Source organism: Alosa alosa, chromosome 21 (genome assembly GCF_017589495.1).
Source record: "Alosa alosa isolate M-15738 ecotype Scorff River chromosome 21, AALO_Geno_1.1, whole genome shotgun sequence".
Classification (NCBI taxonomy): Eukaryota; Metazoa; Chordata; class Actinopteri; order Clupeiformes; family Clupeidae; genus Alosa; species Alosa alosa.
Window position 1 is genome coordinate 635987 of NC_063209.1, and position 26988 is coordinate 662974.

Consider the following 26988-nt stretch of genomic DNA (forward strand, 5'->3'; position numbering starts at 1 on the left):
TTGTGATATCCATAACTAGTGAATTAGCCCAACATTGTGTGCTGATAACCATATATAGATAGCCGAGTAAAAGAACAAGTAGCCTAGGTGTGCCTGTGTGCGTATTCTGTCTTTAAAGTTTAATAATGTTCTGCACCTTTTACTAACGAATAAAGAAAATTAAGAAGACATCTGAGCTGCACCGGCGTCTCTCCTTCTCTCTAACACTTTTTGGCTTTGGCTAAATATTTCTAAAATCATTTGAGTTTCACTAGTCACATGTTTTAACAAGCAACACTTCTTATTGAACTAATAACAGACGTGTGTCGAAAATTTACTTTATTTTCCATACGGAGAAATAACATATGCAGAGTCTACCAAGGTCAATCTTGCCAAAAAAGCCCTCAAACCTGAAAACACATGAGGCAAAAGTGCAAAAAATCACAAAACTAACTAAACTAACACGCCGCATATTTTTGTATTGCAATCATTGTAGCCTACAGTTGTAACAGCTGTAAACAGTCGCTTTTACTCCCCCGTGATCGCGCCATTATAAAGAACGCTTAACGGTCCCAAAACAGCTATTAATTAATTACCAAACGCCTTATAAACAAGTATTGCCAGGAGCAACACCTTGCAAAAATGATAACAATAGGCCTAGGCCTTTATATGGCTCTGCTCCTGCCTAGATTCGAACTCAGAACTGCCTGAAAGTTGCAGACCTGTTCTGGATATACGTGCATTAACCCACTCGACCGGCCAGACAACGCTATCTGCTTCAAGTAGCCTATTAGGTAGGAATGTAGCCTACACTGGTTGCTGTGGCACAGTCTTGAGTGACCAAATTCGTTTTCCTTTGTCATATGAATGCTGTCATTTTGTTAACATTACTGTTAAGGAGATGCTGTAGGCAAAGGCTATATTTCAACCTCGTTAGTGTAGTAAAAAAAAGCAGCATATTTATGTTCTGTTAGCAAGTTTAACTTCTCATGACCGACAAAGTAGCCTACTGCCAGCTGACGGAAGCTCTCATTTTAAAACATTACTGAGAGACAGGCACTGTACAATCAAGAAATCTTGCCACTGAATCCAAAACTATGTTAAACATTATGTACAAAGCTTAGGCTACAGTGGACTAGCATGTTGCAGGGGCTGCTAAAAACACAGAGAAACGCTGAAAACTCGGCCAATCACAGCCCTTGCTGTCGAACGCGCCGTCCGGTTCGACCGTGGAACGCCACAGCAGACTATGCTGCCCCCAAGCGGCTGCAGTTGTACTTACATTTCACCCAGCTGCGTGAATCACCTTGATCGTGAATGAAGTGTCAATTTTTAACTGGGACCCACTGTAACCCAGTTTACTTTGAAAAGCACGAACACTATCATAATAGTTTGTAACGAGTTTGATAACATTTCGATAGCGACTAGTCTACCGTCAGCACGCTGCTGCAGCTGAGGCGAGCAGCAGCAACAGACCAACTGACGGATTCCACCGAAAATTAAATAAAAATAAAATAAAAAATATATTCTCCCCTTACCACCCGCGGGCCGGATGTGACATACAGTCGGGCCGGGTCCGGCCCGCGGGCCGTAACCCTGGCATCACTGGTCTAACCAATTGGACAGTGCATTGCAAGACTGTTTTGATTGCATTGACTGGGAGATATGTCCATTTGTTACATAGATGACTACACTGAGGCAGTCACAGGATTTATCCTAAAGGGTGTTGTCTCAACTAAAACAGTCCAGGTCTATCCCAAACAGAACCACCAAATCGCTTAGTTGCCAGTTTCACCAAAGCGCTTAGTTGCTTGAATCACAACAGTTGCCTTGACTTTGCACACCCTCAAAGAAGCAAAATGTAAACAAGAAGACCAGCTAACACTGTCAAGAAAGGTCTGATAAGTAGAGCTACCCTGGTCTCAACCCTAGTCTGTGCATGGATCCTGCACCTCCTGTCAGCTTGACTACAGGTAGAGAGAATGGGCTCCAACACTTTAGTTTCCTTGACCCTCAACATCGGTGCCCTCAGGGATGTGTCCTGAGCCTCCTCCTATACTCCCTGTGTATCCTCAACTGCATGGCTATGCATAACTCCATCTTGGTCATGAAAATAGCTGACGACACCACTGTGATCAGATTGAATACCAACGATGATGAGACGGCCTATAGGAGTGAGAACAACAACTTGCCACAGTAAGGCCAGGAGAATAACCTCTCTCAATGTTGCTAAGATCAAAGAGCTGATTGTGAACTTCAGGATAACAAAAAGATTAGCTGGACCCCACCACCATCAATGGTTCTACTGTAGAAAGAGTCAGACACTTCCAATTTCCTTGGCATCAACATCACAGAAGACCTTACCTGGTCACTGACCATGTAGTTAAAAAGGCCCAACAACGTCTCCCTCAGATGGCTAAGAAAGTTTGACATGAGATCTAAGATCTTAAGGACCTTCAACAGGGGCACTACAGAGAGTGTTTTGACTGGAGGCATCACTGCATGGTACAGAAGCTGCAATGCCATCAAATGTAAAGCACTGCAAAGGGTTGTGCATACAGCTCAAGGCATCTGTGGATGTGACTGTACAAGACTTGAATGGACTGTACAATAGGAAATGCATCAGTAAAGCCAAGAAAATCAATAAGGACCCTAGCCCTCATAACCACAGATTCCATCAACTGCTTCCATCTGGCAAACGGTATCGGAATCAGAATCAGCTTTATTGGCCAGGTTTGCGTATACAAATAAGGAATTTGACTGCTCTCAAATATACAAAAACACTGTTCAAAATACAATGAAATATACAAAAATATACAATAAGCTTCTAACCTTTATACAATAATAATATACAATAACATACACAAAAACTATACAATAAAGTTCCTAACCTTTTTTGGCAGGTGACCCTATTGTAGCCTAAAGGCTCAGACCTGCACACTCAGCAACAGCTTGCCAGGAAACCAGGCTTATGAATAGTGAACAATGAAAGCCCGTCTGTCTATGATCTCTCTATCTCTCACTCACTCAGTCACTCACTCCCGAGGTCCCCAACCTTTTTTGACAGGTGACCCTATTTTAATGTCACAAAATGTTGCCGACCCCAATCATTCACAGCACGTTGTGAGAGAGAGAGCACATTTCATCTCTGCTGTAACATCCAGTTGAGAGTGGCATTTCTCCAAATGTCCTAGCAAGCTAAATTGTTTGTTTGACCAACTTGCCTGGTTGTTTTGCTACTTTGTTTGGAACGTTGATCAAGCATTGCAACACAATGCTCTCATGCGGGATGTCCAAGTTTATTTTTACATAGCTAGATTGTAATGAAGGATCCGATTAGTTACTAGTTATTAGCAACTTGGATATTATTAAGGTTTTCATATTTTTTTTATTGAATTTATTTGGGCGATCTAAAATGCACGGTCACTGGTGAATAGCTTACATAAATTTAGGGGTTTATCCAGTCCACATTGGAGGTGGTTTTGTTATCAAACGTCGGGTGCCTGGGGCAAAAAGGCTGTTCTTATGTTTCTTAATCAGTCATGGGTGTGTTTTGGGCGTAACATCCTTTAACCAATGAGAGTGGCATCTGTCATTCCCTTTAACAGCAAGCAGGGCGACAAACAGCGCATCGGTATTTTGATGGTCACAGGGCATTTGATTAGGCTATTATTATTTATTGCTGTAATGTTGAGAAGCCAAAAATCCAAGAGTTTTACTCTATACAAGTATAATGAGATGTAATAAAGTATTTTGAATATATGATCAAATAATGTATGAAATTCATGAATAATCGGTGCTATCAAAATTAATATGTTATTTAGCACATTAAGAAATGAGTGCAACATCTCAGTGATGTTTATCTCAGTGATCACTGATCATATTTTGTGCATAATGCACTACACATGTTAATGTAATATGTGGCTGAGAAGGCTTAGTATGTACTGCTGCGGTGTAGTGAATGCATATATCAATAATATATGTTTTCCTGCTTAAAGATACTCTCCAGCAGTTTATTACAGCCCTAAATCTCTTCTGTGTTCCTCAATAAGTATAGAACAACAATGAAAAAAATCATGGCCTTAAAATCTTACTTAAAAACTTAAATGTAACTTCAAACCTTCTTCCTCATTTCAGAGACCAGGATCTATCTGGCGCCGGCCCGATTCACATTTGTACCGATTTGTTCCGATTCACATCTGTACATTCCAAGTACAGATGAGAGGAGTGGGTCTCTGTGTGTGTGTGCGTGTGTGTGCGCGTTTATGAGAGAGCACAGGACAAGGACAAGCCGTGTCAGTGCCACTGCATAGGCCTGTTAACTAACGAAAGAAGATCATATCTACATGAAATAGAAACAAAATAGAAACGTATACGAATCATTAAATGTTTACAAGGCTGGAAGTTCAACATATATAGGCCTACTAATGTGATTCAAATAGTTAAATAAAAAATATTTCATTCATCAATCGTATTCAATCACCTAATGCCATCATAACATAGGTCTGAGCTCCAGGAAAGAACAGTTTATGTTTAATGTATGTAATTTTGTGTTGGTCATACTATAGAATGATATATTGCTTGTCTTTGTTGAATAAGACAGAAGATAAAGTGTTTAAAAATAATCGCATCGCAATATTGGTGGGAAAAATCACAATTAGATTATTTTCCATAATCGTTCACCCCTAGTCTCAGCCTTGTTGGGACATGGTGGCCATTCTCACCAACCATCCATTACTCCATCCATCTGGACCATCTAGGGTTGCACAGCACTCATCTGTAAACAAAACTGTTTGAAAATTAGTCTTCATGTATTCCTGAGCCCACTGCAACCGTTTCTGCTTGTGAGCATTGTTTAGGGGTGGTGGAATAGTAGGTTTATGCACACTTGCAGACTTCTTGAGGATCCTACACCTTGAGGTTCGCGGGACTCCAGAGGCACCAGCAGCTTCAATTACCTGTTTGCTGCTTTGCAATGGCATTTTAGCAGCTGCTCTCTTTATCCTATGAATTTGTCTGGCAGAAACCTTCCTTATTATGCCTTTGTCTGCACAAACCCACCTGTGCTCTGAATCAGCGACAAATTTCTTCACAGTACGATGATCACGCAGAAGTTTTCGGGAACTATCCAATGTTTCAGACCTTGTCCAAGGTAGTGCACAACTTGAAACCTGTGGCATGCTTAATAATGTGGAACATCCTTCTTAAGTAGTTTTCCTTTGATTGGGCTCACCTTGCAAAGTAATTATCACAGATGTCCGAGATTGATTTCAATGATCCAAAGAGCCCTGAGACCAATACCATCCATGAGTTTAATTGAAAAACAAAAATATAAATGTTTATGAAACTTAAATCCAATAATTTGGAACACAGTGTATTTGTGGTGGTAGCCGACTTGGACAGCGAATGTATATAGCACATAGAAAAAAATAATTGTGTGTCGGTCAATGTATGGCAGCGGTTCCCAAACTTTTTTCCCCGCGGACCACCTTTTACTTCCGGACTCGGCTCGCGTACCCCCGCCATCCGACACATAAAACGTAACACATTCTATTGACGCATTCCAGGCATCATGTTTAATTAGCCGCCCTACATGATAACAAAATCAAAATGTGCAACTGGTCTATGAGCTTGCACGCTAAAAAAAACAGTGTGGAGAAGAACATTAGACTGGTTAGATAGCACTTCACTGCGAACCACGCACTGTGGATTTGGGCAATCTGTCTCCCAATCCACGTGAAGCCTAGGCCTATATGCCTCATCATACTTTCGTTTTCTTCACACAGTCTTTTCTGTCTCGTCCTTTCTTTTATCCCCCTGCTCTCCACCTCCACCGTCATCATTCTGCCCTCCATCCCATCGTTACCTGTCTCCTGCTCTGTTTCTCTCGCTTCTCCTCTTCGATCGCTTTAACTAGGCCTTTTGGACAGTGTCCCTGTTTTTAGCCAGTTTTCCATGTTTGCGTAGCCTTGAAAACATAGCCTACTATAGATTTTACAAATGTTTTCCTTTGATTTCACGTTTCCATATCATTATAACCCGAATCAAAATTATGTATTATTTATTAATTAATTAGATTATTATATTTATTAATTAATTCATCATTTTTAACACCTTTCCGACATTGCCCTTTTCATCTCGCGTACCCCCTAGTGGCAACTCGCGTACCACAGTTTGGGAATCCCTGATGTATGGGAAACACTGTACAGACATGTTATCAAGGTTGAAGGCATCTTTACAAAATAATTGTACTTGTTGCACATATATATGTAAACATAGATACAAGCAGGTTTTAGCTCAACTAAAAACCAGAGTGCATGTATCATGTAGGTTTGTATCTCATTCTTCTGTCATTTTTTTTTTACTCTACAGGTTTCAGTAACTTTTGTAACTTGAAAGAACATGAAAAGACACACTCAACGGATAAAGAATTTACTTGTGACCAGTGTGGCAAGTCTTTCAACATGCACAGAAAGTTGCAAAAGCATAAAATTCGTCACAGCGGAGACAGACCTCACAGCTGCCAAACCTGCGGTAAAGAATCTTAGAATTTCCCTTATGTCTTTTGAATGAGAAATTCTTTACATGAGAATTGAGAATGATAAAGTAAAATAAATGAAATAAAAAGCGATAAATGTGACATCAGACAGTCATTGCAGCAAAGTGGCGAGGAGTAGATGCTCCAGTGAATGGAGTATGTGTATGCTCCAGGTGGCGGCGTTTCTTTTTTTGAATTTGAGTGAAACCTTTTCACTGCAAAGATGCCACCACCTACTGGCCGGGCATATGCATTAAAGTGTTTCTGTCTAGATGAGGTTATTTTTTGGAAACAATGATATATGGACGCAAAACTTTTTGAATATGTAAAGGAAAAATGCAGTTTTCAAAACATTTCATTCTCGTGTGGATGAGGCCTGAAACAGTATCTATTCTATATGTGGAGAAAAGGGGTGTCTGTGAGATCATTTGCCCAAAGTTTGGTCATACTCATGTCAAATCATATTACCATGTGAGGTCATATTACCAAGTATGTCATAATGTACAAACTATTGCCAATGAAGCCGGTGTAAAATTAAGAATTGTGTCTACATAGTTGATATCATTCATCCCCATGTAGCCCCCAGGTCCCTCAGATCCTCCAGCCAAGGTCTCCTCGGTCCCGGCTTAAGCAAAAAGGTGACAGAGCCTTTTCTGTTGCTGGCCCTCAGCTGTGGAACCAACTGCCACTTGACATCAGAAATCCCCCTTCAATCACATTATTCAAATTCAGGCTCAAAACGCACCTTTTTACATTGGCCTTCCCTGTGTTTTAATTGTCTTACCCTATTATGTCTGTAATTAAGTGTTGTCTGTTGATGTCATCTTAGCTTAAATCATTGATCTGTATGTGTATTTACTTATCTATTTTATTTTATTTTATCTTATTTTTTAAAATTGTTTTTAGCTGATTCACTATGTACAGCACTATGGTCAGTGCGAGCTGTGGTTAAATATGCTCTAAAAGTAAACTTTACTTACTTACTTTCTGTGTTTCCATAGGTAGGAGCTTTGGAAGTACAGGTGATCTACGGCGACACATTCGTTCACACTCGGGTGAAAAGCCCTATTCCTGTGAGATGTGTGGTAAAAGTTTCACACGGTCTGCTGTTCTCCGTCAGCACCACAGCATCCACTATAAATCTGTCACAGGAGTTGGTCACAGTTCTGACAGGAAAGAGACTGATCAAGCAAACAAACCTCCACAATCCCACCCAGCAATGACTGTCAAAGCACTAAGAACTTTAAACCAACGTTATGACTCCCGAATTCAACAAATACACACGGCACCTCCATCTGATGTTCCCACTGAACAAAGTTCCTCTTCTACAGTCATGGAGTTGCAGCACACTGTGCCCAGACGCATTCTTGCTGCTCACTCTGGCAAACACCCTGTTTCTGACACTAACTCAAAAAACCCACTTTCAATTGAAGTTTCCTTCTGCCCCTTCTCAGGTGACCATGGACCAGCTACCAGCTTGCAAGCTGCAGACCCATAGCACCAACTCCGCTCTCTCTTCTAGTAATCACAGTGGATCAACTAGCCAGACCACTGGTAGTCTCACTAAGAGCAATGAGCATACTTTTGAGCATATCAGTGTAACTCTGGAAACTTTACATGACGTCACTGCATTCTAACATTTTAAGAAATTTCAATTCAGTTGAGTTTTAATTACTTTTATAGCACCAATTGAGCTGTAGTGTTTGAAGTCACAAACTGTTGTGGTAAAAGGTGTAGGGCTGAATTGACAGAATTTCTAAAAATGTGCTTATTTAAAGTGCTGAAGGCATTTTGTGTTAATTCATGACATACATGATTTAATGGGGTATTGAAGGGTGCTGAAGTAAAATCTGCTTTATGCCCAACTCATAAATGTCCCATAATGCCTCAACATTGAGAAATCCAATATGGCTGCCATCACCAGGCTGAAATCTATTGAAGCATTTTTTGACTAACCAAGATAGAAACATGAATGAAATGTGGTTTTCATGCATGGGGAATCAAATAGGAAGAAACTGCTTGAAACTCATACTGTATTGTGAAAATTATTACCATTAATGATAAATAATTAATCAACCAAATAAGATACAGAACAAGGTTGATACTAATTGTTAAGAAACAGTTTGAAATAGGTATTTGGTTGTTTATTTATTTAAGTACTTTTTAACATATCTACTCTCAGATTGTTGTTGTATATAGTCCTTCATAGTGTGTACAGGTAGATCTGCACACATCGACACATTCCCAATCATCATCAGTCTTCTGCAGGTTACCAAGTTTCCTACAGTTACACACACCCTGATGCATTATATGCGACTTTTCCTTTTACTTAGATTAAAAGATTCAATCTCAAGTCAGTCTCATTCAAGACGCTAGTGCGGGTATTTAATTCATGGTCTCAAAAACAGATGAATCATCTGAAGGTACAACCATACACATAATCTGTCACACATTTGAACTTCCTTGTCTTCTCCACAGGGAGTGGAGGCAGAGCCACACTACTCACCAAGCCTGTGTAAAAGCTTTTCTGGGCACTTAAAATCGCAGCTCTCCTACAAGCTGACAAGCTTATCAAACTTATCGCTGCGGCCAACAAAGTGCTCAACCATGGCTTAGGGCTGCACTGGGTTTCCAAAAGAAAGACACCGCTGCACTCCAGCCTGTGCTGCCACACAGAGCTTCCCCAGCACTGACTCTGGCTCCAGGTTAGCCACAAAAGGCCCTGCGCAGCCTCCTTCCTGATTGCCTGAGGCAGCATGAGAAGTCACCCACCCAAGCTCTGGGACAGCACGGTCTACCCGGTCTGAGCACGGCATTCCTCTCCCTCAATACCCCACACTGTTGTAGCTTGTGCTTTTCCCAGCCTGGCTCCACAGTTGTAGTTGTAGTTGTTGTAGTTTGGCGTCGCATGAAACCCTTCACAAAAAAAACAGACCTTCCCTTACCATTACAAGTCCACATGTGGCCACACTGGACCCTGTGGGTCCCACTTTGCCTCCATCACTCACTTGGAGAGCGGCAACATAATATCTCCCCAAGTACCTTGCCTTCCCATCTGAGCAAGTCAAAGTCAAAGTCAGCTTTATTGTCAATTTCTTCACATGTTCCAGACATACAAAGAGATCGAAATTACGTTTCTCACTATCCCACGGTGAAGACAAGACATATTTTGCCAATTTAGGTCCACAGACAAACATAACATTCAAGTAAACAAAAAAGTAAGTAAATAAGTAAATAAGAGGGCACATATAATAATGAAAAATAAAGAGCAGCAAAATGTGGTTGAAATTGTGCATAGACAGTCAATAAAAATACTAGTGCAAATTCAGGCCAATAAAAGGCTTGGGTAGTTCTGTTTGACCTAAGTAAGAAGAAAGTGGCATAGTGGTGCAAGTTATGTAAGAGCAGCAGAAGTGTTGTGTTTCAGGACAACAACACCAGTTGTAAAGTGTGCAAGTGGAGTAGTGCAGGCGGCCATTTTTGGGTCCAATGTCCAGGATGTTATGTAGCTGAGGGTGGAGGGGGGAGAGGAGGGAGAGAGTTCAGCATCCCACGGCTTGGTGTATGAAGCTGTTGGTGAGTCTGGTAGTGCTTGGGGCGCGAGACTTCTGTACCTCTTCCCAGAGGGCAGTAGATCAAACAGATTGTGAGCGGGGTGACTTGCATCACTCACAATTTTGGTCGCCTTGGTGGGTGAGGTGGGTGGTGTAAATGTCCTTCAGGGAGGGGAGTGAAGCACCAATAATCCTTCCAGCTGTGTTCACTATGCGCTGCAGGGCTTTCCTGTTGTATTCAGTGCAGCTTCCGCCCCACACAGTGATACAGCTGGAGAGGATGCTCTCGATGGTGCCTCGGTAGAATGTGGTCATGATGGCTGGTGGAGCACTTGCTCGCCTGAGTTTCCAGAGGGAAGTACAGGCGGCGCTGAGCTCTCTTCGCCAGTGATGCAGTGTTGGTGGTCCAGGAGAGGTCTTCACTGATGTGCACCCCAGGAATTTGGTGCTGCTCGCTCTCTCCACCACAGCACCGTCGATGGTCAGTGGCAGGTGTTGGGTGTGACCTCTCCGGAAGTCAACAACAATCTCTTTGGTCTTGCTGGCGTTCAGCAGGAGGTTGTTGTCCCTGCACCACGTGGTCAGATGGTGGACCTCCAACCTGTATTGAGTCTCGCCGCCCTTGGTGATGAGACCCACCAGAGTTATTAATGTCGTCAGCAAATTTCACTATGTGATTGTTGCTGTAGGTTGCAGTGCAGTCATCGTCCAGCAGGGTGAAGAACAGCGGACTGAGCACGCAGCCTTGGGGCCCCCTGTGCTCAGTGTGATGCTGCTTGAGGTATTGTTGCCAACACGTACTACTTGGGGCCTCTGACAGAGGAAGTCCAGTAGCCAGTTGCAGAGGTAGGTACTGAGTCCCAGTTTGTCATGTGCCGTGCATGCATAGACTCCGCATGGGTGTCAAGAGGCTAAGCGCTACAGTTTGCGGGCTCTCCGCAGCACTGTTCCCCCTCACAGCGTAATGGCTCTGAGACAAGAAATAGAAGATCTGGCAGTGAAACACTCCTTTCAGCTAGCCCCAGCGGATGGCTTAAACAGGGGTTTTTACAGCAGATACTTCATTGTCCCAGACCCATCCTCAACCTGACATACCTGAATGCCTAAAACAGAAGCCATTCTGAATGATCACTCATCATCAAATACTCACCAAAATCTGCTTTTATAAACTGGATCACACCAGTACGTAAGTCACTAGCCTGCTCTGTACTTGCATTGTACTTCCACATGTCTAAAACTCTCGGGTGCCAGCAAGCTGCCGCTGTTCATTTATGTTACAACCGGTCTGATGTGCACTTGTCTGTGCAAAGCATGTGCAATATTGTTGACCAAACAAAATCAAAGCTATGAGCGAGTTGGAAGCCTGCTAACATCGAGAATGGATAGCCAAACCCAGTGCCAAACATTCCATCATAGCACATTGGAAATCTCAAAAACAAACTGCAAATAAAGTAAATTATTTCTATAATAAAACAACAATTTTCACAATATTTATGAGTTTCAAGGAGTTTCTGAATATGGCATTGGACTCCCTTATATATGAAAACCTATAAAAAAAATAAAAATAATTTCATTCAAGTTTCTATTTTGTGCCGTCAAAAACACAAGGGGCCAATAATTGCTCTGTCAGTTAGCATGGCGCTAGCTGCGCTGCAATTTAAAACCATACTGTACTCCTTAAAACTGAGGTTTTGGAGTTTAACACGCATCTGAGTACTAAGTTGAACGTGATTGCTGTGTAACGACTCACACAGGATTAGCTGATTCCAAGTTAAACTCTGGTTAAACCAGAACTACTCTGAATTTTAACCCAGCAGATGCAGTCTTAACTTAATGGTGGACGCATTTCAGGATCTTGGGGATATGTTTTTATGATTGTTGCAGCTAAATAAAAAAAAATTGTGTTATAATTACCAGTAGTTTAAAAGAGATCTTGCACACTGTCCATTCCGCATGCAATTATAATAATAATAATAATAATAACTAGAAATGCAATTCCAAGGAATTACCAGTGCATGAAAATGTTAAAGTTGTGATGTAAAATATCATGTATAGTTAAAACAGATAATACAGAGATGGTTACTACGGTGATGCTAGGATAGACATGGTGGTTGCATAGCTTAATAAAAGTTGATAGTTTAAAAGTAGACTGTTTAAAAGCTGAATGTAGATAGTTTACAAGTTGTTGATAGACAGTACATAGTTTAAAAGTTGTTGATAGACAGCTAGTTTAATAGATAGTTTAATGATAGTTTAAAAGTAGACCGTTTAAAAGTTGAAGGTAAATAGTTTAATAAAATCAACATTTTCTAAATAAAATGTTGATATTCAAATAGTTTAATGGCTGTGTATAGGTAGATATTTGATGATAACTGAAAGTTGGAATGGCTCTAATGTTTGCTAGTAGTTATGCTAAGATTTTTAACTATGCTAACCATGCTACTTAGCTAATGTTTTATAGCAGTGCTAGCAATGCTAACCTGCTAACCATACTACTTAGCTAATGTTTTCTAGCAGTTTAATGAATGTTGATATTCAAATAGTTTAATGGCTGTGTATAGGTAGATATTTGACGATAACTGAAAGTTGGAATGGCTCTAATGTTTGCTAGCAGTTATGCTAAGATTTTTAATTCTGCTAACCATGCTACTTGGCTAATGTTTTATAGCAGTGCTAGCAATGCTAACATGTTAACCATGTTACTTAGCTAATGTTTTTTTTAGCAGTTTTGCTAAACATGCTAACTATGTTAGCAATGCTAACTATGCTAACCATGCTACTTGGCTAACTTAACTAACATTTTCTAGCAGTTTTGCTAAACATGTTAACTATGCTAGCAATGGCTAACTATGCTAACCATGTGACTTAGCTAACCTAGTTAATCATTTTTAGTAGCTATGCTAACTATGTGACTTAGCTAACCTAGCTAATCATTTTTAGCAGTTTTGTTAAAAATGCTAACAATGCTAGCAATGCTAACTTTACTAACCATGCTAACTAGCTACAGTGGGTAGGAGTCATAGTTGATGAAAAGTATTTGTAGTAGTTGATGACAAGTTAAAAGTTGTTGATAGACAGCTAGTGAATGTATATAGTTTAAAAGTTGAATGTAGATAGTTTAAAAGTTGTTGATAGACAGCTAGTTTAATAGATAGATAGTTTAATGATAGTTTAAAAGTAGACCGTTTAAAAGTTGAATGTAAAAAGTTCAGTAGTTTAATGGGTTACATTGTTTAACAGTGGATTATTGTAGTGAGGACTTTTATTTTGAAACAGTTTTGGGCAGAGGAAACAGTTGAATAGGATGTGTAGTCTTAATTGACCCAGATTGTATGCTTAAAGCCTGAGGCTGCAGGTGGCCTGAACACCTGCCATAGGATTCTAATTGCTTAACAGCCGTATTATGATGTCACAATCGGCAATGTTAAGTCTATGGGGATTTTTAAAAAGTTTTTCTTTAATAGTTTAAAAAGTATAAAAGTTGAAAAGTTGAAAAGACATAGCAGCTTGGTCCGTTTGAAGACCTACGTTACAAAGTTTGAACGAAGTTTCTAAGTTAAACTGTTCAAAAGAAATTGCATACGGAAAAAGTGGTAAGCGGAATAATAATAAGTTGTTGTTGTTGATGTTGTTGCCTTGGAAGAACAGTACAGTGCATTTCATGCACTGTAATAAGCTTTATTTGTATAGCACCTTTCATACACAGAATGCAGCTCAAAGTGCTTTACATTTGGAACATTTAACACAATAATAGAGTCAGTCATTATCAATCACTTTAACTTTTCTTCCTTGCTGTGGCCGTTTATGATGTGAATTTCCTTGAAGACACAGCAATTGAGATCAAGGTAAAACGCAGCAACAGGTTAAACCACAGGTACATATAACACAGCAATGGATCTTAAGACACTATGTGACTTCTTGCGTCACCGGCGAATTCAAAACCATGTTAAACTCTAAAAAGTGGCTAAGCTAATGACAGAGCAATTGCCCCAAGTACTTCAATAGATTTTAGCGTGGTGGCGATGGCTATCTTGGATTTCTCAATTTTGAGCTGGACATAAAGGCAGATTTTAATTCAGCATTATACCCCTAAAATCATTTGTGTCATCAATTAACACAAAATGCCTGTGAGGTTAAATATTTTGGAAAACATTTGACATAGGAAGGCAGACCATTCCAGAGCCAGGGAGCAGCTACAGAGAAGGTGTGGTCTCCTTTGGTTTGAAGTCGAGAGTGGGGAACAGAAAGGAGGAAGGTGGGAGGAAGACCTAATTGACATAGGAGCACTATAAGCTGGGCATACACTGCGATTGATGTTTTTTGTTAAATTCTTACTCTTACTGTATGAGTAATTATCATGCGATGTAAAGCCAAAGTTCATGATTTGTGTGCTCACATTATACGGTCAGACGGTGAAGCTGTGACTTGATTGCTCACACTATACAGGTGAAATAAACTTGTCGGACCAACCAAACCCGGAACTGTGTGACTATTTCAAAGAAGTTGTCAGTCCTGTCACACAATGCTTGAGAAATGTGCTGCTCTGTTCTGAGTGCCAAAACATCTAAAACCCTAATTTAGAAAAAGTTGGGACGCTTTGTAAAATGTGAATTAAAAAAAGAATGTTATGATTTACAAATCATGTCAACTCTATATGTGATTGAGAATAGTTCAAAGACATCATATCAACTGTTGAAGAAGAGAACTGTTTTTTTTGGAAAAAAATATGTCTGAACTTTTTGAATTTAATGCCAACAACATGTATCAAAAAAGTTGGAACATTTTTACGACTATGTTGCTTCACCTCTTCATTTAACAACAATCTGTAAATGTTTAGGAACTGATAAGACAAGTTGATTGAGTTTTGAGAAGGAAATGTATCTTCTTAATCACCCCCACCCCCACCCCACCATTACCATTATGCACCCAGGTCTGGACTGCAGACAGGGCATTTTAGCACCTGGACTTTCTCTACGGAGATTATGTAATATTCAAGGTCTTCCCTGAAAAGACATTGTCTGGATGACAGTATATGTTGCTCAAAACCTGTGTACATCATTCAGATTTGATTTTGTTTTGCCAGGTGTGCAAAATGGCCATGCCATAGGCATTAATGCATCTCCACACCATCATGGATTCTGGGTTTTGAACTGAGCACTATAACAAGTTGGATATGTTGGATAGTTGAATAGTCCCTAAATGCCTAATCCAACCAGGTAGCTACAGCGCTACACTCTGGGCATGTAAATGGGAGCTCACAGACTCACTGGCTACGTTAGCTGCTGACTGTAACAACTGGAGCTAGGTAAAACTGATTGTTTTCAGGATTTTTTGTAATGACAGTACTCGGTAACCTCGAGAAATGGAGATCTATGCGGAAACTTGCCAGATTTCTCCTTTAAGACAGTCAAATAGGTTTTCCAATAAGCAAGCACTATCAGGGGTAGGTAAAATGCAGTGTCATCTGCATAACAGAATATAGAGCTGGGGGGGAGCGTGTATAATAAAAATAAAAGGGCCTAATATTTAACCTTTGGGCACTCTACACATATTAGGAGAAGAGCATGAACAACAGCTTCTTATCCTTACTGAAAAAGTTATATCACTCAATAAGGATGTGAGCCATTTTAACACTGGGCCCTGCAGACCAAATTCATTCTCCAAATGTTTTCCAAAGGATGAGGTGATTGATGGTGTCAAATGCTGCAGAAGAAACAAGAAGGACTAAGAGGGCACAAGAACAAGAATCGACAGAGAGAAGGATGTCATTGTGAACTTTCAGTAGGGCAGATTCAGTAATATGAAATACATTCTATGTGTGTGCGAGTGAGTGGTAAACACATAATTTCTGATGTACTAGGCCACCATCTTGCCTGTCCTTTGACCAAGATATTTACATGTGATGTACACCCACACACCGGTACATGCTGTGAAAAATTTAAATCATCTTGGAGAACTTACCTCAGAGCAGAGACAAAGCCCAGTCATCCATCTTATTGTAGTGATACAACGATTGAACATAACTGGAATATGTCCCACACAGAGAGAATGACACTGACATCATCACTCGAAGGAATTGTCGTAACAACTTACCCTTGTAGTTGTCACTATAGATAGATAGATAGATACTTTATTGATCCCCAGGGGAAATTCAAGAAAATTTTCGGATGCATACAATTTGAATCCTTTGTCCAGTCTGCTGTCTGGAATTTTGGATGCCTTGCAGATCCGGTGGACATTGGAAATGTTAAATGCGAGGGGGAGGAAATCTTGTGTAAAGGACCATTTCTGATCAAGCCAAATATTACCAGGGGTTTTTCACTAGCTTTAACGTTAACGTTTAAATGTAAGGCTGCAAATGGAGGATTCTTTAAATGGAAAAAATTAAGAGACCACTGTAAATTTTTCTGATGTCATCCTACGGTTGCTGAGTGACATTCAAGTTGACGGTCATATTCAAAACTGTATTCCTTACATATAAATCTACTCACTCATGAACTGGCTGATAGTGGGTGAACATAAGAATGTTGTAAAATGCCTTCAAAGGCCTACACAATCCACACACCATATCTGAATGTAATTGATGATTGATGTTGTACTCTGACTATACACATAGTTCAGAAGCTAATAACAGCAAAAATGTTGCAAAGGATGGATGATCAATTAGTGCTATACTCTCAACTCCCCTGTCACAGGCCAACCATAAACTGGTTAGTATAAAAGCACTTTAATCAGAATTTCAGTAAACGTTTTAAATATGCTTTCAGACAGGGGACATGTGCTTAATCAATGTGCTTTTTATTTGTACACTTTTTTGGAACTGCCACTAAGGCTGTGTCATTCATGATGTAAAAGCCAAAGAAAGAGTACTCTATCAAACACCAGTATCATCTCATTTTGTTTCAAAACCATGACTTGCCTTGTTAAACATGCCCTGTATGAGTACAACAGACAAAAGTGGTGTACTAAGGGATGCAAAATTGTTTTCAGGCCATTGAGGGGGTGGTCAGATTGTATATTTCACTTCAAATGCACCATGTATCCACATTCACAGAGGCTTGTTAGAGCAGACTATGGTTTATGAGTTTCACTTAACAATGTTGTGTGAGACACATAGACATAACATTTTACATCAGTTTGTTATGAAGAAAAATGGAGGATACGTGTATTTGGTTTAAACAGTTTTTATTATTATTTTCTGGTATTGATGTAAGGAAACCTCTGCTGTGGTGGCATTCAACATGAGCAGTGTTTTCTTGCATTGGTTTCCTGCGACAGCTTCACTTTGCCATCTTCCCTCTCCACATCCCTGTAGATCAGGGATTTCTGAGCTTTAAGCCGACAAACCAGGCACATAAATATAGAGTCCACATTTTGGCTCTCTATGGGGTCTTTGGCAGATGTTTCAAACAACAGCATGTTGTGAGCATCTGCAAACTTGAGAGCTGTGTTAGAAGGCACCTGAATCTGGCTCACCAAATCACACTTGTTGCCCACCAAAACCCGTGGAACCAAAGGTGAGACATGATGGCTATTGCATTCCTGTATCCATAACTTGAGATTCTGGAAGGAGGTCATTTTGGTGACATCATAGACAAAGATGATTGCATGTACATTGCGGTAATAGTGCTCCACCATACTCCTCCTGAAACGCTCCTGTCCAGCAGTATCCCATACCTGTACCTACAAGAGAATGGTGTTCAACATTTAGGCTATACAAATCAAATGTCATAAATTACAGTGAAGACTATGATTTACTCTTATTTAAAAGTTGATGGTTCTCTTTAATTCAGCTTTGTCATATTTTTGCACAGTAATTCTATTCAGAGGAACTGTTCAAATGTAAATGCACATTAAAAAATGGAAATCTGAAATGGCATTGGGTTGTGGTACAGTGGTGCAAAACAGCAGAATCCATACCACTTTTTTTTGCCCAGGGTTCGAATCCGACCAATGGTAATTTCTCAATCCTACTCCCATCTCTCTCTCTCACTCATATATCCTGTCAATCTCCCCACTGTCCTATTAAAACAGTGCTTCACTTTTTCCACATTTTGTTATGTTACAGCCTTATTCCAAAATGGATTAAATTAATTTTTGTCCTCAAAATTCTACACATAATACCCCATAATTCTACACATAATACCACATAATAGTTTGTTTGAGATTTTTTGCAAATTTATTTAAAATAAAAAATGAAGAAATCACTTGTACATAAGTATTCACAGCCTTTGCGATCAAGCTCAACATTGAGCTCAGGTGCATTCTGTTTCCACTGATCATCCTTGAGATGTTTCTACAGCTTAATTGGAGTCCACCTGTGGTAAATTCAGTTGATTGGACATGATTTGGAAAGGCACACACCTGTCTATATAAGGTCTCACAGTTAACAGTGCATGTCAGACCACAAAACAAGCATGGAGTTGAAGGAATTGTCTGTAGACCTCCGAGACAGGATTGTCTCGAGGCACAGATCTGGGGAAGGGTATAGAACAATTTCTCCTGCTTTTAAGGTCCCAATGAGTACAGTGGCCTCCATCATCCGTAAATGGAATAAGTTTGGAACCACTAGGGATGGGCAAAGCGAGGCTTTATGAAACACTGAAACATTCGAAGCAATTGTTCCGAAGCTTCGAAACAATTCCGACACCTCAGAGCTGTTTAGAGTGAAACAAATCTGTCAAATGCTTCGTATTGGAGATGTAGTCTTCAAAGTTTGTGGCTTGCTGTGTTACCTGTGTTCAGTCTTTGTCAAAAGCTAAGCAGTCATGCCCTTGGTCAATTACTGGATGGGAGACCACATGACGTGACAATAAAGAAATTCTTATTGCTGCCGCTAGTGTTCTCTAAATCACTTTCTTCTTATAAAAACTCTCGATTTTTGCCCATTCTGAGAGTTTAGTTGAAACTGTGTAGTTAGTGATGAAGTAAGAAAACATAAACAGATACGATCTGAAACAATACCTTAAATCAAACGGAGATCGAACCACATTTGAGCAGCCTGGGCTAGGCCTACCATGCAAAAAACGCCATCACTAACCACTACACCATCATGGTTATTGCTTAAGAATAGTCTACACTGTTAATTGAATGCGCGGGCACGCCTGCCGACACCGGTGAAATGCACCGAAGGTTCACTCAGAGCCTGTCTACGTTATTAGACATTCTCTGGTTCACTTGGTCACATGACATGGGGATTTTGAACGATGTTTCGAAGCAGTGGTCACATGACATGGCTGTTTTGAACATGGAGGTATTATATATAACTGGAGAGAGTGACTAAGTCCCGCCCTCCATACAAATGAATGGCAGAAGCTAGGCTAGTAAATCCGGCCAATTCATAGTCAACGCCATATTGAACACTGGGGCTCGGATCCAGCCAGTCGGCTCTGACCATCGCCAAGTTCTAAAGCTGGAAATGGCGCATGAACCAACGTCGATTTTTATTGGATATTCTGTAAAAGAGAGTAGATCCTCCAGTAAGAGGGTGGCGATAATGCACATACTTTGCTTGCCACGCGTAACAAGAAGAAGAAAAAGTTGCTTTCGAGGAACGCGTGTGGAGTCCAGTGGAGTCGCCCTGAAGCGCCAAACTTAATTTCATTGGATAACAGCGGCTCTAAGTAAGAGCGGTCTGCCTGGCGTCCTTCTGCTGCAAATATGCATTCGAACATGGCGTGAAATATCCGTTGTCGAACTATAAATAAACTATTCGGTTTTTAGTGCCATGTGTAGCGCATTTTACAGTCTATGATTAGTTTTTAGTTTTTATTTGCCAGCATGAGCGGACAATTCGTCCCCAACTCATCTAAAATGTGGTGTCTGGAAATACTTTGGGTTGTACACGCCAGATGGTAAAGTAACGTTAAAGAGAATGTAGTCTGCATATCACGATATCAATCTTAGCTCACCTGTCGAGTTAGGCTACCATCCAAATGAGGCAGCGGAGTCAGAGGCACAGTAGGCGGCCAGCATGCGCCAGGCGTCCAACATCGTATGATTGCATACTTTCCCGTAAATCCTACATTATGTCCGGGGTCTGCTATTTACTTTTAGGCTTCGCAAAGCACAGGTATTTATTTGGGGTAGGCTTATTGAGGCAGAACTTTATTTCTTACATTGTCGCGTTTTATTGTGAGACATGCGTTTTGTATGGAGCGGCATACTAGGCTATCAAAAGCAGACGATTTTCGGTTTTGGTATGGGATTTAATTTACTTTTGGACTTTTAATATATAGTTAAATGTTGAGACTGATAGGCACTTAAATCTACGGGGTATTTGATGATCACTGTAAAGTTTAAATGTAGTTGAAAAAGTGTTGGAATTTCCAGCTGTTTATTGTGAGACAAGGCAGTCCCTTTCACTCATTCATTGAGCGTCGCTGTGCTCTAATGGAAACCTTATTGCGTGGCGAAATTAAGCCTAAATTGAGCTATTTTTTTTAAATTATGCATGGTTTACTTTTATTAAATTTGTAGGCTGGAATGCCTCGCGGCAATAATTGTGTTTCAATGTAGTAGCCTACTGATTCAGCCTCTGGCAAGCTCAAAAGGGGGCGGCTATGGGTTGACAGCAACGTGTGACCATGGTTTAACGAGACAAGGGCTTTATGCCGCTGTTGTTTAATTTATTGTATTTAATCATGTTTAGGCTATTTTTGTTCGGGACAAACAACAATGAAACAAGATCAATACACTTTCTTTATGTCATATGATGCATAAATAACCATAATATACACGTCTTCTCATAGGCTCCTCAAGAAATCCGCACTGAATAATGTTTGGCTGTAGCCGCCGGATAGGTACCCGCCCACCAACATGTACGCGCATGAGAGCTCGTGCCCAACACGGATTTTCGTGCATGGAGCTGGTTCCAAATGCTCCATGCGGCACCATACTTGAAAATGGCGTATGCTAACATGCCGAAGCTAATCTGCACGCTCTTGACCCCCTGGTTTTGAACGACGTTTCGAAGCAGTGTTTCGAAACACTTCTGCTTCGAAGCCTCGACACTGATTCGAGACATCGGTTTCGAAAGTCACACCCCTAGGAACCACCAGGACAGCTGGCCATCCCTCTAATCTGAGTGATTGGGGGAGGGAGAAGGGCTTTAGTTAGGGAGGTGACCAATAACCCGAAGGCTAGTCAGGATTGAGGGAAAGATGAATGCAGCAATGTATAGACATCCTGAAAGAAAATTTGCTCCAGAGGGCTCTTGACCTCAGACTGGGACAACGGTTCATCTTTCAAAAGGACAACGACCCTAAGCACACAGCCCAGATATCGATTGATTGGCTTCAGGACAACTCTGTGAATGTCCTAGAGTGGCCCAGCCAGAGCCCAAACTTGAATCCCATTGAACATCTCTGGAGGGATCTGAAAATGGCTGTGCACCGATGCTCCCCATCCAACATGATGGAGCTCGAGAGGTTCTGTAAAGAGGAATGGGCGAAACTGGCCAAAGATGGGTGTGCCAAGCTTGTGGCTTCATATTCCAAAAGACTTGAGGCTGCAATTGCTGCCAAAGGTGCCACAACAAAGTATTGAGCAAAGGCTGTGAATACTTGTGTATGTACTTAGTCTAACTAGTTTGTTATTATCACAACAAAGTCAATCGCTAGATACAATTTGTTAAGCAAAGTTATCAGCAGTAGGCCTAATGTTAGAACACAGCTGGGCAGGGGCGCAGGAGGCACGGGGGACGTGGGGGATGTGTCCCACGCAGTGCTGAAGAGACAGCCGTCGTCCCCCTCACTTTTGATAAGGGAAAAAAGCCTTATATACGCTAAATAAATAATAACCTATAGGGTTTGCGCTAACTATGTAAAACTCCCCATTAACAGCATCACATCACTAACCACAGCCATCTACAGTACTGTCAGACTGCACAATATCATATTCACTCTGTTGGATATCTGAAGCCAGTTTGTCTACTAACAACCATCATTAGAGATGCTTTTCGTTTGGAGCGGCATACTGGTAGGCCATCAAAAGCATAACATTTTCGGTTTGGTTTGGGATCTAATTTACTTTTGGACTGTTTGATTATATTGCTAAATGTTGGGACTGATGGGCACTGAACTCTGGGAGATATTTGATGGTTCACTGTTATGTTTCATGCAGTTGAAAAAGTGTCGGGATTTCCACCGCTGTTTATTGCGAGACAAGGTAGCCATTCATTGAATAGGGGTTGTGCTGTAATAGAAACCTTTTTGCGTAGCCAAGTAGCCTAAATTGAGTTATTGTTTAATTATGCATGATTTAGTAGGCTACTTTTTATTAAATTCGTAGGCTGGAATGCCTTGAGTCACGCAACAATTAAATGTAGTAGGCTTCAGCCTCTGGCAATTAGCTTCGAAGGGGCTGCAAGACAATGAGCTTGAGAACGTGTGTTGAAGACCCATGGTAGGAAAACGACTTTATTAATCCAACTAACAATATAATAAAATATTAAGAAGAGGTGTTATTTCATTGACTTAAATCGTATCGATTTGACCGCACTCGAAAATCTGAAGAAGTCACCCTGCTTTGATGTGAGTGTTTTGTCTATTTGCATAGGCGTTCATTGGGCTAGCGGTTTGATAATGCATGCTGAAAAGTCCTGTTTGCTGTTGAACTTGCGCTTTACCTATTCTATGTTGATTGACAAAGCCATACATTATGGCCCATAATGCAGCCTACAATGATTGTGTTGTCTGATGATCTAGCTATCCTCTGCCATTCAGAGCTCCGGAAAGTTCCCAGCTATTTTGAAACACCTGTTAGCAATCTCTGATGTCGGAATATTCAATGGCTACCCGACAATATGCAAACTCCAAAATTGGTTGTCTATTAATTTTCCGCGGTTCAACACATTAGCCTACTAGAACATAGTTTGGCTGGCTTTATTCATTTCTGCCAGTTAGTGCCTTTTCCCCTGTGTATAAGTTACACTACATGCATTATTGTGTTTGACACTGAGGATAGCCTATCTGAGACGGTGGTCTGGTTTAAAGTTACGTTGTGAAATTGAGAATGGCACAGACTAAATCGTTTAGTCTATTTCTTTGTATTGTGAAATTGAATTGAGATATGGACTATTATAATCAATAATATGTTGAAATTAATTAAAAGTAATAATTTTCTATGAAAAATCTATGTCTGTTGTATGCTTGTGTCAAGGTAAAGCCTAGGCCTACCGTGGCGATATACTGTACTGCGCAAAGCGCCACTTAGCTAGGCTATTTCATTGTATCGCCTTGTTAGGCTATCTTGGCGAGTCTCGCCGCTGGCTGGCTGATGCGGGGGGTGTGTCAATTTTTATGAGATAGAGACCCCCTTAAAGACAAAAAGATAATTCGAGCCCTGTGTCCGGCTATAAATAGAATCAATCCCGGGCATAATTTGAGGATTTATGGTAGCCTATCTCCTGCTCAACATGACATTAGCGGTTATGTTTATTGATAACAAACTCAACTAGCCTACTGATTAACTCGTTTTCACTAGCTTAACTATAAAATACAAGTATATAGGCCTACCCAAAGTTTTTGTTCTAAGACATTTATTTCAAACATAATTTCAAGGCACAAATTGGATACTTCAGTTACCTTGGTGCATAAATCCCAGAGAGTAGGCGACCACACCCCAGAGTGATGGGCCTTTCTTACGCGTTCAGTGTGAGGTATAAACAAGCTGAGAATTTAGCGGTGTCACGTCTGGCTGTCACAGACATGGGGAGCTCTTTGAAGCTTGGGATGATGTGGTACAGTTACTACAGTAACAGTATTTTATTTTACTTCTTATGTAATATATATATATATTTTTTTTCAATTTTATAAATGCTTTGTTTAAATGCTGTTGGAACAAATAGTTGATTATAAAGGCAACTTTCTGTTGCAATTTTCTGTGTGTTCTAGACTGGTAACTTGTTAAGCCAACATGTTCTAACATTGCATAAATATTAACTGCAGACACATAGTGGAGAGTTGATTTGGTTTATACCAGACAATTTAGGTACTGTAGGCCTAACTAGGCTATTTGATCATGTAGTCTATGTTTGGATCATAGGCATGATGATTCATTCATGGCTTCATAAAATATCAACATCATGTTGCTTTTAGAGTATTCTACCATTGGCCCAAGTAGTGTAAAATAAATCTAAAAAAATGAGTAGAATTGCACATAGGACATAGCAAGAAGCTGGTCTGAGGGCAGATCTGGCATTGTGCTCATCTCACAGTTTTGACAATTTTAATCAAACAATATTTTGAAAACAATCAATGGTATTATCTTAATATTCTGGTAAGTTTAAAATATGATGGTCGAAAGTGGGCCAGAGTTGGCGATCCGATATCTGGAAATCTGATTTCACTATGGGTTTGTGTTCACAATTTGGTCCCCCTCACTTTCAAAATATCTCCTGCGCCCCTGCAGCTGGGTCTACTCGCGGACACTATTCACGGTCGTTAACATTAAGCAATCAATTCATCAACTGTTGTGCACCGCCAAAAACCTGTGCTCCCTCTGTCACTGTACTCTGCAGCCGGGTCTGGGCACACCGCAATAAACTAGTCCTCTTTTAGACATTCTGAAGCAACCACATGGTTCAGGGAGAAAGGGGTCTAGTGTTCTCCTTCAGAGAACTGAGATTATATTCATAACCTTATGTTTTCTTTCAGTCAAGTTCACTCAACATTTAAGGATAAGTTCGGTGTGATATTGACCTAAAGTGTGTTTAAACATGGGGCAGCTGTGGCCTACTGGTTAGCGCTTCGGACTTGTAACCAGAGGGTTGCCGCTTCGAACCCCGACCAGTAGGCACGGCTGAAGTGCCCTTGAGCAAGGCACCAAACCCCTCACTGCTCCCCAAGCACCGCTGTTGCAGGCAGCTCACTGCACCGGGATTAGTATGTGCTTCACATCACTGTGTGTTCACTGTGTGCTGAGTGTGTTTCACTAATTCACGGATTGGGATAAATTACCAAATTTCCCTCACGGGATCAAAAGAGTATATAGTTATACTTATAAACATGATACCGAGTGTGAACCTTTGTCTCATAGCCCATCTCATCCATTTTTAATCTGTTCCCTGTTCATTTTTAAATATTATTATGTTGTTTTGTATTTATGTGTCGCTTTGGACAAAGGCATCTGCTAAATCCATAACCATAAACATCTCGGCTTGTCCCCTGCATTCCGAAATCCGGCGCTAGCTAGCTGATGCTACCAACAGGCATTCAATGTGAGTGCCTTGGGCATCGGGCTAGCCATGCAAATAAATCACTATTTTATTATTATATATATTTCATTATTTCAAAGTAGCTCCACACTTCATTGGTAGACTTGATATAATTCATATTTTCAAAGTTCTCAATGTCTCGTTTTAAATGTCAGGGCCCTCGGAAGTCTACCAATGAAGTGTGGAGCTACTTTGGACCTCGTAAATGGTGTAAAATAGTGATTTATTTGCATGGCTAGCCCGAGAGTGCAGGGGACAAGCCATGAGACAAATGTTTACACTCTGTATCATGTTTCAACACACTTTAGGTCAATATCACACCGAACTTATCCTTTAACCAACGGAAATATGTATAACACAGCACTCATTGCTACAATGGCCACATATTCACAGCAGCACAACACATCAGCTGCACATGTGTTGTGCCAAAACCGAAAATACAGCCCTGAGATCTAACTATTGTGATGCATCCAACTCCAGCGGTAGGTGGTCATTGTGAATTGAAAACCACGGCTCACAATAGCAGGTCACCTTCAATGCAAACAGGTCAACCTGTGCAGCACCAAAACGTTTCCCATACAACCCCAAATCAGAAAACGTTGCGGCGGTGTGTACAATGCAAATAAAAACAGAATATACAAGTCTCATAAACAGGACATGGACAACATATCAAATGTTGAAAATTTAAATTTGAACTATTTCATGGTAAATATATGTTCATTTAAGCAATGAGCCCCGAGAGGCCGTAGGTTACACTGATTTTAGTATAACCTAGGCACAACGCGCTAGCGGAATGCCTAAAACTCCCCTTGTTCTAAAATCAGTGTAACCTAGACTCGAGACTATTCATAGATAATCATTCTTCCGCCAATAAATATATTTCCTCTATCTGAATGGTTGCCAAGCAACGTCGAGACATAGCTATTTTAACTTTTGTATTAAGTTATGGTAGCGCAGTAATATAGAACGAAATGCGGTCAAGGTGTATATTTGTGCTGGATTTTACCAGAACTATCCGTTATAGAATATGAATTGCATGCTAACAACATGTTTCAAAAAAGTTGGGACAGGGAATGTTTACCACTGTAGTGCTTCACCCCTTTATTTAACAACATTCTGTAAATGTTTAGGAACTGAGGAGACCAGTTGACCATGAGATACCCTGAAATGTTCTCTCATGAGAACGCATTTCTGCCTGATATATTGCAGTTGCTCAACAGTATGGGGTATTCTTAATCATGTTTTTCATACCATGGTGCACCTAATTTTACAGGTCTGGACTGCAGACAGACCATTTTAGCACCTGGAATCTTCCTCTGTGGAGAAATACTGTTTAAATATGTGCAGAATTCATTTTGGCATTGATTTCCTGAAATATTCAAGGTTTTCTCTGGAAAAGACATTGCCTAGATGACAGTATATGTTGCTTAAAACCTGTATACATCGTTCAGAATTGATTGTGTCTTTCCAGATGTGCAAGATGCCCATGCTGTAGGCCAGGGGTGGGCAAACTTTTTGGCTCAAGGGCCACATTGGGTTTTGAAAATTGGCCGGCGGGCCGCACAACACAACCCCCCCACCCACCACGACACACACATAAAAAATAGCCTATAATTTAGTATGAAAAATATTTATTTTAAAATATTAATTTCTTAAAAATACTGCTAATTTTATGCTGTTTAACACATGTGTAAACTGTG

General features: G+C 40.5%; 2 protein-coding genes across 5 annotated transcripts in view; one reads left to right on the top strand and one right to left on the bottom strand.

Moving 5' to 3' along the window:
• The window catches only part of zbtb49 (zinc finger and BTB domain containing 49), a 43291-nt gene extending 33628 nt beyond the window's left edge, over positions 1–9663 (top strand). For all 4 annotated transcript variants that reach the window (XM_048231747.1, XM_048231744.1, XM_048231748.1 and 1 more), the window contains 2 exons: positions 6352–6513; positions 7519–9663. In XM_048231747.1, coding sequence (XP_048087704.1) covers positions 6352–6513; positions 7519–8015 — 659 coding nt within the window. In that variant the 3' untranslated portion in view covers positions 8016–9663. The remainder of the gene's footprint in view (positions 1–6351; positions 6514–7518) is intronic.
• Positions 9664–17239: 7576 nt separating this feature from the next.
• The window catches only part of rab33a (RAB33A, member RAS oncogene family), a 29845-nt gene continuing 20096 nt past the window's right edge, over positions 17240–26988 (bottom strand). The window contains exon 2 of the mRNA XM_048230585.1: positions 17240–17754. Within this exon, the coding sequence (XP_048086542.1) occupies positions 17308–17754 (447 nt within the window). The 3' untranslated portion in view covers positions 17240–17307. The remainder of the gene's footprint in view (positions 17755–26988) is intronic.